Source organism: Nelusetta ayraudi, unplaced genomic scaffold (genome assembly GCF_046127955.1).
Source record: "Nelusetta ayraudi isolate G7.1 ecotype Tasmania unplaced genomic scaffold, CSIRO-AGI_Nayr_v1 ptg000060l, whole genome shotgun sequence".
In the NCBI taxonomy this organism is placed as follows: Eukaryota; Metazoa; Chordata; class Actinopteri; order Tetraodontiformes; family Monacanthidae; genus Nelusetta; species Nelusetta ayraudi.
In genome coordinates, this window is record NW_027466110.1 from 5,077,501 (window position 1) to 5,089,929 (window position 12,429).

The 12,429-nt window shown below is 45.6% G+C and overlaps 2 protein-coding genes across 3 annotated transcripts in view; both read right to left on the minus strand.

Annotated features, from left to right (window-relative positions):
• Positions 1–1,552: 1,552 nt before the first annotated feature.
• Positions 1,553–12,429, minus strand: part of dnajc3a (DnaJ (Hsp40) homolog, subfamily C, member 3a) — a 168,732-nt gene continuing 157,855 nt past the window's right edge. The window contains exons 2-13 of one of the 2 annotated variants that reach the window (XM_076040142.1): positions 8,710–8,843; positions 7,702–7,812; positions 7,435–7,559; positions 6,776–6,850; positions 5,427–5,579; positions 5,159–5,340; positions 4,555–4,674; positions 4,204–4,309; positions 3,994–4,114; positions 3,277–3,409; positions 2,855–3,003; positions 1,553–2,106 (exon numbers count right to left, since the gene is read on the minus strand). In XM_076040142.1, the coding sequence (XP_075896257.1) occupies positions 1,964–2,106; positions 2,855–3,003; positions 3,277–3,409; positions 3,994–4,114; positions 4,204–4,309; positions 4,555–4,674; positions 5,159–5,340; positions 5,427–5,579; positions 6,776–6,850; positions 7,435–7,559; positions 7,702–7,812; positions 8,710–8,788 (1,497 nt within the window). In that variant the 5' untranslated portion in view covers positions 8,789–8,843 and the 3' untranslated portion in view covers positions 1,553–1,963. Of the gene's footprint in view, positions 2,107–2,854; positions 3,004–3,276; positions 3,410–3,993; positions 4,115–4,203; positions 4,310–4,554; positions 4,675–5,158; positions 5,341–5,426; positions 5,580–6,775; positions 6,851–7,434; positions 7,560–7,701; positions 7,813–8,709; positions 8,939–12,429 lie in introns of those variants that run through there. The other variant, XM_076040141.1, reaches the window with a different exon arrangement.
• Positions 10,119–12,126, minus strand: LOC142897666 (claudin-10-like). The gene is made up of 5 exons (XM_076040147.1): positions 11,777–12,126; positions 11,268–11,429; positions 11,104–11,185; positions 10,574–10,681; positions 10,119–10,473 (listed from the first exon to the last, which is right to left on the minus strand). Exons 1-5 carry the CDS (start codon positions 12,006–12,008, stop codon positions 10,260–10,262), a joined length of 798 nt encoding a protein of 265 aa, XP_075896262.1. The 5' UTR covers positions 12,009–12,126; the 3' UTR covers positions 10,119–10,259.

The window sequence follows — 12,429 nt, forward strand, 5'->3', positions numbered from 1 at the left end:
GGGTCAGGAGGGTTTATGGGGATTACTGGGGAGAAACATTTTAAACTGCTGTTTACGTTTCACACGCTTAACAAGGCAGGGCAGCCTGGAGCTCTTCGTGTTCTAGGCAGTCAATCCCCGAGTTTGTCATTTAAAAGGCACCAAACGGCTTCACATTACACGCTTATAACAGTGTTATTTTATTGTGCCGTGAGTGAAGTTTGCATCCGTTTTCCTTCCAAGTCTTCAGTCTTATTCCACAATTGATCACGTGTGCCGATTCCACCCTGTCAACACACGATACGAGTCGAGTGAGGGCAGACGAGTCGGCCGCTACAGCTGCAACTGGGACACACGACAGTCTTGAATCTGCGTTTCTTAAAGCTTTGTGTTGTTTTTGTTTTGTTTTTAACTTGTAGATGCTCAGATGGATGTTTAATGTGTTTCGGTACGTTATGGCCTTGATTTGTATTTGTTTCCGGGTTCAATCTTAAATGCAGCGTCAGTTTCTACAGTCGTAATGTATATGGAGTGTTTGCGTCTCGCGTGCCATCAGTGTATTTGTCCACGTGCTGTTGTCCGAGTTAGTGAGAAAACATGGCCGACCCCCGTCTGCCTGCGATGTGTCGCTAGCTTTAGCAGTTAGCACCAACATTCTCCAAAAAAAAAAAGAAGAGAAAAAAAGTTCTCAAATCTATCCGAGTACATGCAGTATTTTTTCCCCCTTTTTATATTTTTTTGTTCGTCTTGTTATTGCCCCAGAATCGAGCGGGACCACTAAAAGCCCCGCCACCGGTCCCCAGACTTTATGTCGGCATAACCTGCAGCCTTGCAGATCAATGTGTCAGCAGCGCAGCCGTCTGCAGGCTGAAGGAGCCATTTATTTCAGTCGTTCCTGGGACCAAAAGTTCCAATTATTTTGTGTGGAAACTTGGCGCCCTGCGACTTGGAGAAGCCTGACAGGCGCGCAAAGAGAAACTCTCAGCGGGCACCGAGTTGTGCGAGCCGCATTTGGCTCAGCAGACCAGGCTGGAATACCTTGTTAGGTTATGGATCAAAGAATCCTTGTTTGCACACTAAAGGTCAGGGGTGTTTTTTTTTTGGATCGAAGGCAGTGAATGGTTTCTTTTTCTAGAGGGAGCGTTTGAATTCCTCCCCGACAGTGTCGCCGGTGTTTTTGTCTCAGGAATTAGACGAGTTCTGCTGCTCTACGGAGGTCCCTGTGTCTTAAAGTCGGTATCAATGAAAGAAATTTGTCTCTCTCAGGTCAGCCATCTCCCACTGTGCTGTGTTAAAGACACGTGTTTATAATCGCTGTTGGCGGGAAATAAATGTTTTCTACAAAACAATTACCAGGTCCTTTTGCTTCTACTGGGAGTGAATGAATGTCGGCGGTGAGGTGGAATTTCTTCCACCGTACACAGAACTGCAGCCTAATGAACTAAACTGTATTTCTGGGCTTAATAACGGTTTGGAGGTGGGAGTCACACTAAAGGTTACATTTACAAATAAATAAGAAGCTTCTGCCACAACTTTTGTCTTAACCACACAGTCGCAGTCTTGCCCTGCAGTACAGTTTTATATAAATAGTTTCTTTTTTTATTATTTACAGGTCAGATAATTTCCATCCATATAAAAATAGCAACGTACAAATTTGAGTCATACGAATGGATGCGTCTCGATTGAACAGTTCGCAGGAAAAGGTCACAAGCATCAGAATTATTTACTTGCACTTGACGGATAAAAGCTGCATCTTTAACGATAATTTGTTAGCACAGCAACAAACCTTCCCCTTCAAAAAAAAAAAGGAATGCTAAGTTGCAACATTTAGGCATCTTCTCTTGGGAGGGGGGAGGGGGGGCGGGGCTTAGCAGAGTCTTGGATCTTCTCGCTTCATCGAGAGGCCTCTTCACTCTGCACTGACACTCCTCCTGCCTTTGATCTCCCTTTTTAATAGGAAGGACTTAATAGAGTCAAGCTTCCTTCAATTGAAGCCAAATTTAAAGTTGAAGGGTCCGGAGCCGAAAGGGTTGAACCCGTGGAAGCCTCTGTGGAAGCCCTGATGCTGCTGCTGCTGGCTCTCTGGGTCCATTGGGTCCTCGCCGTGGTCGAACTTGGTTCGCATTTCTAGGATGGAATTAAAAAAAAAAAGAAAAAAAAAGAGAAATACAGGTCAGGAAAGAACATCCTTCTGTAGAGCTTTCGGTTGGTTTAGACCTCCCACATGTAATCTGAATAGTTTTACATTCGGGAAAAAAAAAGTCTCTTTCGCTGTACAGAAAAGAATGTAGAAAAATGTTAGAAATGCAGAGAAGCTGATTTATTAAAGACCCAGTATGCATCACGTAGGGACCCCTACTGGGGAGAAATAGCATTGCAATTTGCCGTTTTCTTGCTCTCACGTCTTTCCTGTAGCAGCAGTGACGTCGGTGCAACAAAAAAAATCCCTAAAGAAAAGAAGATGGACGTTCTGGACTGAAAAAAAATATTTAATAGCAACTTAACAGTTCAGGCCACTGTATTGAAGTGTTGACTGGTAGTGTATGAGGATCATTGCGTTACCACATCCACTTCCAGTGTTTCTGACTGCGGAGGCAAGTTGGCCAAGTAATGGTTCTGTACGACTTTGCCGTCCGTGTTGCAGACTGTATGTGGGCCACGCTCCCGCGGAAATATCACGCACATCAATTTATGCATCATAAAAATATCAGCCAAACAAAAACGCCCCCCCCCCCCCCCCCTGTAAAGTAAAGGTCTCGGGCTCCTCTGGTGAAAATAAGGAGCGGTAGCTTTTGCACAACGGGCCCCTCCGAGGCCTGACATTCAGTGGGAGAGTAACATTAACGCAGCGAGCAGACACACACGCTCATCCTACCTGGGTCTGTGAGGACCTCCTTAGCCTGAGCGATGTCTATAAACCGCTTCTCCGCTCTCTTCTTCTCCTCGGGATCCTGGAAGTTGTCCGGGTGCCACTGCTGCGCCAGCTTCCTGTAGGCTTTGATGATCTCCCGCTTCTGAGCGTTCCTGGGACGACAACACGGCTTTTATCAGCGCGTTATTCCCTTCGACATGAATTGAGACCAGGACTCCATGAAGAACTGAGGGAGCTTTAATCGGCTTAAATGCACTATTCTGTGTCGTGTTCTTTGGACCAGCGGCTGTCCACAACGGTCTCCATCTCTGATAAATACATGCTGACACATCCACTGGAAGGCAATTTGCCATCTTGGCCAATGTGAAAACTAAATTAAATCCGGTGCGGGACCCCTCCTCACCACCACCACCACCACCACCCACCTCTTCACTCCCAGGATCTTGTAGTAATCTCTCTTCTGCGACTGTTTGAGGAGCCGCTGTGCTCTGTCCAGCCCCTCCTTGATCTGACGGTCGTTCTCGCTGTGCTTCCCCGCAGCCTCGTAGTCCTTGATGGCTGGAGGGCACAAAGACAGAGACGGTGATGCAAAGCAAAGCAGCTGCTACGTCCCGTAGCTCCGAGGAAGTTGTTGGCGTGACACAAAACTCTAGATTTCTCCTTCCAGCATTTCAATATTTTAATTCCAAGATGAATCGGTCCACAACAAGCAAGAAATATTTGTAATTCAGACACCAAAAACTCAAGTTCATGTTTGCACAACAGTGGGATTGAAAATGTTGTGAGGTTTGCTTTTTTTTTTTTTTTTTTTTTTTACTTTTTTGGGACCTTATTTCAGATCTGGCCGGCAAATTATTTATGCCTGCGGGAAGAGTCAAACGCACAAGGTAGAAATATTTTTTTCAGCAGCCTTTTCTGGCTCAGTTATTAGACTTCTGAACTTTAACAGAAAAAAACCCTCAGATTTAGTCAGGCAGCAGTGAAATAACGGCAACAACAGGGGGCGCTGTAACAAATGGCTCATTGGGGTCGTAACAAACCTGGAGGTGTTAACTAGCGCCCTTTGTGACATCACAAAGAGATTGTTTTCCAGAACTGTGAGACCCAAAGTGAAGGTGAACTCCAGCTCCCTTCAGCTTTACCTTCCTCGTACTGCTCCTCCTGCACGTAGGCCTCCGCCCTGTCCTTCAGCGCGTTGACGTTCTCCGGGTCCGACTTGAGAACTTCGCCGCACACCGTTAATGCTCTGCTCGCCTGCTGGCCCTGCTCCACAAACAGACAAACACACGTCGGTCAGATTGCCCATTTATATCTCGGTCAGCCTCGTCTCTCCAATGTGCAGGGGGCCTCACCTGCGCCAGCGCGTGGCACATGCGCTCCTTGGCCAGCAGGGTGAAATGAGGCACGTTGGGCTCCGTCTTCATCACCGCCTCGTATTTGCTCACCGCGTCTTCGTACCTGAAGGAGCAGAAAAGGAAAAAAGAAAGAGGTGAGTTTGAACTGCATGTCGCTGTAGATTATCTCAACACACAAGCGGTGTCTGTTGTGTGTCTGTGAGAGAGAGAGAGAGAGAGAGAGATCAGAGTTGGATTTGCCTGGCTGCCCTCATTTCTGCAGCCGATGCAGCCCGTGGTATTCCAAGTGGGACGTCATCTTCATTTATTTTTCCATCAGGAAATACAGCGGCCCGGACAGACGCCTACCTCTCCCCTTTGATGAATTCCTCGGCACTCTGGATCTGTTTGTTGAGCTTCTTGACCTGCTTGTAATGGCCGAAGCACTGCTTGTGATCCGGGTCGAGCTTCAGGCACTCGCGGACTTCGCTGGGGAGGAGGAGTGGGGGAGGGGAAGAGGAAGGAGACAGTGGTATGTGAGCAGATTTGAGAGATCCGCCGGTAAACACCAGCATCCAGCAGAGGCCCATTTGCTGGCTGTGGTCGTCGTTGAAGCTCTGCTTGCTGTTCAATTCCGTTCCCCCCCCCGCTTTCTCAGGTTTATTACAGACATTCTTTTTTTCTCCTCTTTCTCTCCACCGACTTTGTAACGTCCTCTATTGGCCACAAAGGAGTTGTAACAGTCTCAACATCAATTTGGCCTACGTGCCAGATATTAAATATCTCTTCCAGGGCCTCTGGTGGCAACTTGAGACGAGTTACAGCGGCAATAAATTGGAATGAGATGTATGCGTTAAAAAAACAACATGTTTATGAAAGACAATGACTTTAAAGTGTGGCGGCGGCTAAAATGAGTGTGGAGATCAGTCAAAAGTCAGATCTTCAAATCAAAACGTTGGCTGCATTGTCTCACTTGAGGGACATCTCGTGGTCTCCCAGCTGGTAGTAGATGGTGCTGAGCTTGTAAAAGGCCTGCGTGTTGTCATTCTTCAACTTGGACGTCGCCTTGAGGTCGCTGATGGCTTTCCCCATCTCGCCCATCCGGATCAAACAGTCGGCCCGCATCTCGCGAGACTCCACGTCCCAGGCGCAGGTCTGACACCAGCACACAACAACCAGTCTTGGGGTCAACGTCCCGATGCAGCCGCGTCAACGTTAGACGACGTTTCACAGCGTTTTACCTCGATGACGGCGTCCAGCAGGACGGTGGCGCCGTCGCAGTCGTCGCCCTGGTGGCGCTCGTGCGCCTGAGCCACCAGCCGCTGGATCTCGTCGGATTTGGTCAGCTGACTCTGCGCCTCCGCCTGCTCCTTCTGGCTGGGGTTGGACTTGAGCTGGAAGGTCACAGCGGCGAGGCGTTAAGGCGATGCGCTCCCTTGTCGCCGTGGCATCGCGGCGCCAGCGTCATCACATTCCTGACCGGGATGGGCCGCTGCCGCCGTGGTGCGATCACTATTCCCTAACCCCATTACGCCATAATCACTCAGTTTATGGAGGCGCCTTTGAATTCACAAAAGCAATCTCAACTAATGATGCATTATTTACAAAAAGAGCCTCGGCGGCTCCGAGTGTTGCTGAAGCAACTGCGACTGCTTGACGGTGCCGCACTGAAGTGTCTGCGGCGCCAAATGGAGCCGCTTGGCTTTTACAAGGTGCTTTCAAATTGGAAAACCTTTTATTTCATAGACTGCCAGACTGTTTCGTTTGCCACGTTTTGCTACCAGTCACATCTTGGCAAACAGGAAGGAACAAAGACAAAGCAGTCAATTAAAAGCCGTTGCTAGGGTGAAATTATTCATTTTTTCGTCTTCGGGTAAAACAAACAAAAAAAAAAAAAAAGGCGACAGGGACAGGTGGTCTATGTGGTCTGACACCTGCACACGGCTTCTGTCTGACATTTACATACTATATGAAAGTGGGAACATTTTCTTGCCTGGCTACCACCTCCTCCCCACCCCCAACCTCCCAAGGAATACTGCAGCTTTAAATGGATTCTAAGAATTTATAGTAGACGGCGGAGAACAAGGCCATTTATGTCCTCTGGGGGTGTCGAGAAACTTGACTGTAAAATGGTTCTACTGATGGAAAATGCATTAGCGAGCCGCAGTCTTAATCCTTAATGAGCACCTAAAAATAATCCCTGAAGGCCCAAATGAGAGTTTGCTGCTAACCTTATTATCATTGCCGCGCTGTAAGAGGTCTTATGGATGGAAGGGAGTCGCGGTGTGGGGAGGCCAGTGCAGACTTTCCTGCGTCTTGGCTTTTATTCCACACACGGAAATTAGATTTGAACGCATGCATGCAAAGAATTTGAAAAGTATCCTTCACAGAGATAAGACGACGATCGTTTGAACTCACATACTTGTATGTTTTTAGTCGTTAAAAAAAAACAAACAAAATATAAAAACAGGTTTTCTTGAACACCTCGCCACAGATCAACACTGACACCTCCTGGCCACATTCAGATCATCTGACTGCTTGCGGACGTGCAAGTGACTCAAGTAAATGAGCACGTGCAACCTGTACTTACCACACTTTTAAAGTCGCTCTCGGCTTCATCCAGCCTCCCCTGCTTCAGATAGATGTTGCCCCTCTGGAGCTGCGCCTGGTTGCAGCGGGGACCAAGGACAAACATTGAGTATCAACACAGCTGACGTGACAGACCGGTTTCACAGCAAATTTGTTCCGGAAGCTGATATAATAACAGAAAAGTCACACAAAGTAGTGCTCGGGGGGTAGAGCGGGTTGTCCAGTGACCGAAAGGTTGGCGGTTAAAATCCCGCTCCATCCTAGTCCGCCCTTGTGTCCTCGGGCAAGACACTTGACCCTAAATTGCTCCCTATGGGGTGAGGCAGCGCCTTGCATGGCAGCAGCCACCCATTGGTGTACGAGTGTGTGCGTGAACGGGTGAATGAGAGGCCTTTGTGAAGCGCTTTGGGGTACCTTGAAGGTGCTGGGAAAAGTGCTGTATGACAGCAGTCCAGTCACCATTTAAAACAGTTAATACAACAAGTGGATATCTGCATGAACGTTTTACACAACAACAAATAAAGTGTCTTGGGTAACTGCCCTAAACCCTGTCATTTTATTATTATTATTATTATTTTTTTTTTAAATAGAGTGACCTGTGTTGCTGACTGGTCGACCTGCTCTGCATGTAGACGAAGAAATATCCGACTTGACACTCACAGATGTGAAGTCTGGCTTCAGTTCTATGACTTTTCCCAAATCAGGCAGCGCAGACTTGGACTTCCCCATTGCCAGAAACACTGTGGCTCTGCTGTAGTAAGCCATGTAGTTCTTCGGATCGCCATCTGACGAACGGGGCAAAGGAGAGAGAGAGAGAGAGAGAGAGAGAGAGAGAGAGAGAGAGAAAGAAAAAAAAAAGGATTCGGCACCTTGCCTGCAACCACAACAACAACAACAACAACACCACCACCGTGTGTGCGTCATTACCAACAGCTGCGTGGAAGTGAGACAGTGCATCGGCGAGCTGTCCCGCGGCCAGCAGCTTCTTCCCCATCTCCATGTGATTGTCCACACTTCCGTCTCTGCCACACATCACCCCTGTGGATGGATCGTACGGTAAGCGACACATAAGCACTCTGTTGTTTTTAAAGTGCGCGCGTTGGATGATACGGTCACGCAAGATAAACGTTTGCATTTGATGACTTTTCTGCTCCACCGTTTCCTCGACGTCGATCAGTGACGTCACTATCACTCAAAGGCAACCGAAAGTCAACTTTGACATGAAGCTACACGACGACTCAAAGGTTTGGACACTTATTCTCACGACTGTTGACAGTGCAGTTTCTCACTGACGGCACCAAATGTACGGATCCACACATGGAATTATGTAGGAAGCAAAAGTGTCACATAACTCAAACACGTTTCATATTTAAATTCAAATATGAATAAATAAAAAGCATATTCAGAGTTATTTTTTTCACACGTTTCTCTTTGTTGCATAATTACGTTTTTCGTGTTCATATATTTGATGTCTTCGGTATCGAATTGCAGTGTAGAAAGTTGTCAGGATTAAAAAGAAAAAAAAAATTGCATGAGAAGGTGTCTCCAAACTTCTGACTGGTAGTGTATGCAGCAATGCAAACTGGTGACTTAATAATTTAAAGTGCGCCCGACAGTGTTTCTGTTTTGCCGCTGGCTGTCTGAAGCAAAAAAAACAACAACAAAAAAACAACTCAAGATTCCTTCACGGATTCGCTGGTTAGCTCGCATAGTTAGCTTCACGCTAGCCACCAGTTCACTCTCTGCCCGGTCAGCAGCACTCTTGTGTTTTCACACATGATGTTACTCTGACTTTCAACAACCAAACGTTGCAATTGCAACGGTTTAACCTTCCAGCATTGTTCACGGTGATGTTCAGTTGACGTTGCGTGTCACGAAAGTGTCTCCATTCCCCCACCACCTGAAGTTAGCACGAAGTGTGTTGGGACTCCTTACCCTCGTATCTGAGGTCGATCAAAACCAGAATATACGGGACGTAGGACAGAATCCTGTGGGTTTCCTGTAGGGAAACCATGGTTACTTCTCGACCGGGTGTTGTCCTCTTCTTATTTCCCCCCACCACCAACTACTACTACTACAACAGCCTGCTGCTCTCTTGTGTCAGCTAGCCCCACCACGGCAGTCCCATGTGTTGGCCACTGACTGTCCAGCATTGCTCCATTTTATCGCCGTCGCATCGGGCAACTCCGCCGACCGGGTCGTGGGGCCCCGTGATTGGCTTAAGTGTGGCTAAGCCACGCCCATCCCCTTTGGTTCAACAGCGAGGAGCCACGGCATCATAAAAACGTCCGAAAGCTTGTGTGCGTTGCAAACGTGGGGCCAAAAAAAGAAATAAAATAAAATAATAATAAAATAAAATAAAAACCTGTATCCGAATCCCCTTAAACTATGATTAGTATTCCTAGAGAGAGTAAATATGAAGTACAATTTCAGTACTTACAATTGCACGAATGGCTCTCAACAGCCTGTGTGTGTTATTAGACGTTCACATGCTCGAGACCGTGTGTGGACGTAATATTAATCATTACAAGCACAATTTAGATGCAGAGAAAGTTTAAAGTATCACTAAACATATAATCGGGCGGCATTGAAACTTTTAAACCTTAGTTTAATAAGTTTGTTCACTGTTTTGTTCACTCTTTTTTGTGGTACTTAAAGCTGCCCAGTGATATTTACACTGCCAGTCCAAAGTTTGGCCACACCGCCATTTTCTTTCTTCCTTTTTTTTTTTTTCTTTTTTTTTTCTTTTTTTTTTAATCTTTACAACTTCCTACGATGCAGCTAGGAACTGAAGACATAAAAAAAAATCTGAGCAATATATATAATTATGCAGCAAAGAAAAACATGTTAAATCACTGTCAATATGCTTTTTATGAAAGGTGGCTATTTTGAAGAATTAAAATTTAAAAGGTGTTAGAGATATTTTACACTTTTATTGTTTCCTGCATAATTCCGTGTGTGTTCACACGTAGTTTTGACGCCTTCAGTGAGAAACTGCTATGCCAATAGTCTAGGAAATAGAATAGAAAAAACTTTAAATTCACAGGATGTGTCCAAACCTTTGACTGGTATTGTATATTATATTAACCATAAAACACTTGCCACTTTTTCTCTTTTTCAATTGTTAGGATTGCAGTTACTTCAATATGGAAACATTTTTGATGATTAAAATTTGTAAATCGAAAAGTAGCTGTTCTTGTCCAAATGTGGTCCTAAAAATATCTAAACCCAGTTTTAATGGCTGATGTTGAAAACAATGTTTTCCCTCTTTGAACATGTGCATGTATCGTAACACTGCATTGTGTATAAGTAGAAATATTTGAATGGAATAACACACATTATCATGTGTTTACAAAAAAAGTCTTAGAGTCAGATAATTTTACATTCCACAGCTTTATAGACAAAATAGTACAGACACAAGAGCAAATGTCCATCGCACAACATAAATATTTACATCAGAACATTTTCCACCTTTCACAAAGAGATCAAACGTATTCAAAAGCTGATGATGTCTTTGTCTTTGTGGAGGTGGTGATGCCAGAGACGCTGCTGACTCTGCTGCCGCTACTGTTGCTGCTGCTGCTGCTCCGTGACTTCTGACTGCCGCTGATGTCTGTGCGAGCCGATGACACGATGCTCTTCTTTGTGGGAGCGACTGTGTAGGCGGCAGGAGGCTGGTAGGCTGCAAACCTTTCTGGGCTGTTGTTGTTGTAAAGAAATAGTTTTGAAGTTAATGAATATGAAGGTATATCTTGATATGTAAATCCCTAAAAACATCATTACAGATGCAACACTGTACCTGGACTGACAACCGTCCTTCCCTGCAAAGATGCTGTAAATAAGGCCTCCAACAACAAGCAAGGTTGAGCCTGCCCAGCCAATAAAGACGCCAACTCCTATTTCAAACCTGGCAACAAATACAAGATAGTTTAAGCTTACAGGTCCTAAAGTACCCTTTTAATGTTTGTCAATGCTGCTTTAAGGTCTGATAATTTGAAAAACTGGCTACATCAGTATTTTCTACCAATTATATAACATGTCTGTGGCCTGCCAGTTAACCACTCAGATGTTTAATTTTTTTCCCAGTACGTTTTGTTAAAACATACAGTTTTGAAATCAGCCCTTTGTGATGTCAAAAAGGGCTTTGTTCCCTCTCACAGGCTTCATTCATGTCATATAAATGGCCTAGTTTTTGAGTGCTAGGTATGCTGTTTCCTGGTCAGCGCTATTTTTCATTAATCATGAATAATTATCATTGCTTCTCTGCTGTTGTGCAGGACAAAACAAGTTGTAACTGTGATTAACGTGGGACCTTTAAAGTCTACATACTTCTGGGCTTTATAGGTTGGATCTTGAAACTCAGCCCGGATTTTGTTTCCATAATAGGAGAAGGCCGTCATGGAACATAAACCTGAGTGAAAATGACACACCCATTACAAAAACGCGATGCAACAGTGTACTGTCACGAGCCTGCCGATGACTCATCTCATTACCTCCGATAAGGTAGTTCATGCCCCCAGCAAAAGTCACCCTTGCATTGACAATTTCCGTCCCTCCGATCTTGGTGCACTTCATCCCCACCAAGACAAGACAAGAGCCGAAGAAGGACAGGATGATGGAAATGATGATGAGGGCGCGGCACATGTGGATGTCCCCTATAGCCGAGGTTAAAATAGAATAGGATAGAATAGAATAGAATCCTTTATTAATTCCACATTGGGGAAATTTGCATAACTACAGCAACAATACAGTCCAAAGAAGGACAATTATATTAATAAAAAAGAGAAAAAAGTAAAAAGAAAAACAAAAAAAACAAGATATTTACATTATATTGACAGTTGGATTATGCACATAATATTGGACAGATAAATAATCGTTTTATTGAACGTTTATAAAAAAAAAAGTAAGTGTCACCATGACTGGTGATTGAGAGACGGGCTCGAATGAGAAGGTACCCAGCTCTGAATGTTTTAAGCCCAGGGCTTGGCTGTGTAATACTCACAGTTTAGGGCGAGCATGGACGGGATCCCCTTACAGTCGGAGACTCCGGTGGAATCGGAGATGCAGTCCTTCCACAAGTTGGAGAAGTAGTTGGAGGTGGTCAGCACGATGCTGTCCACCTCGGACCAGGTCCAGATCTCGGTGGGCATGGTGGAGCAGACCAGGATCCAGCCGGTCACGCAGACCACGAAGCAGCCGATCTCCATGTACATCACCACCGTCCTGTAGCTCATGGTGGTGGCGGCAAAAAGATCGAGCAAAGAATCCCAGCAGTGGCGCCGCTGCCAACTCCTCTCTCCCTCCTGGCGGACTGCAAGGTGACAGAAACTCGGAACAGAAACACGCAGGCCTGCGTGGTTGGCAGGACGGGGTTTGTGTACATCATCACTTGTTTTGCCTCGAAGGAGGTTTCGTCTCCGTAAAGGTCAACGCGTTTGTTGCACCTGCATGGTTTTCGCTTTTTTGCCCCTCGTTGGGTAGGCCTGACCCAGGAAATGACATACGCCGAAAAGAACGCCCTTGAATGGAAACAAGTGACCGTTGAAGTTTATGTGAAACCCCTTCAGGTTGACTGAAACTCAGTCTCCTGCCAGTTATCAGCCATTTAATATATACAGATGGAAGTCACGCTACTTATCTTTGGAATCTACTGTC

Coding starts and splice junctions, on each gene's coding strand:
- LOC142897666 (XM_076040147.1), bottom strand. CDS start 12,008: ATGAGCTACAGGACGGTGGTGATGTACATGGAGATCGGCTGCTTCGTG. Junction 11,186..11,267: donor CATGAACTACCTTATCGGAG/GTAATGAGATGA, acceptor ATTTTCACTCAG/GTTTATGTTCCATGACGGCC. Junction 10,474..10,573: donor AAGGACGGTTGTCAGTCCAG/GTACAGTGTTGC, acceptor CAACAACAACAG/CCCAGAAAGGTTTGCAGCCT.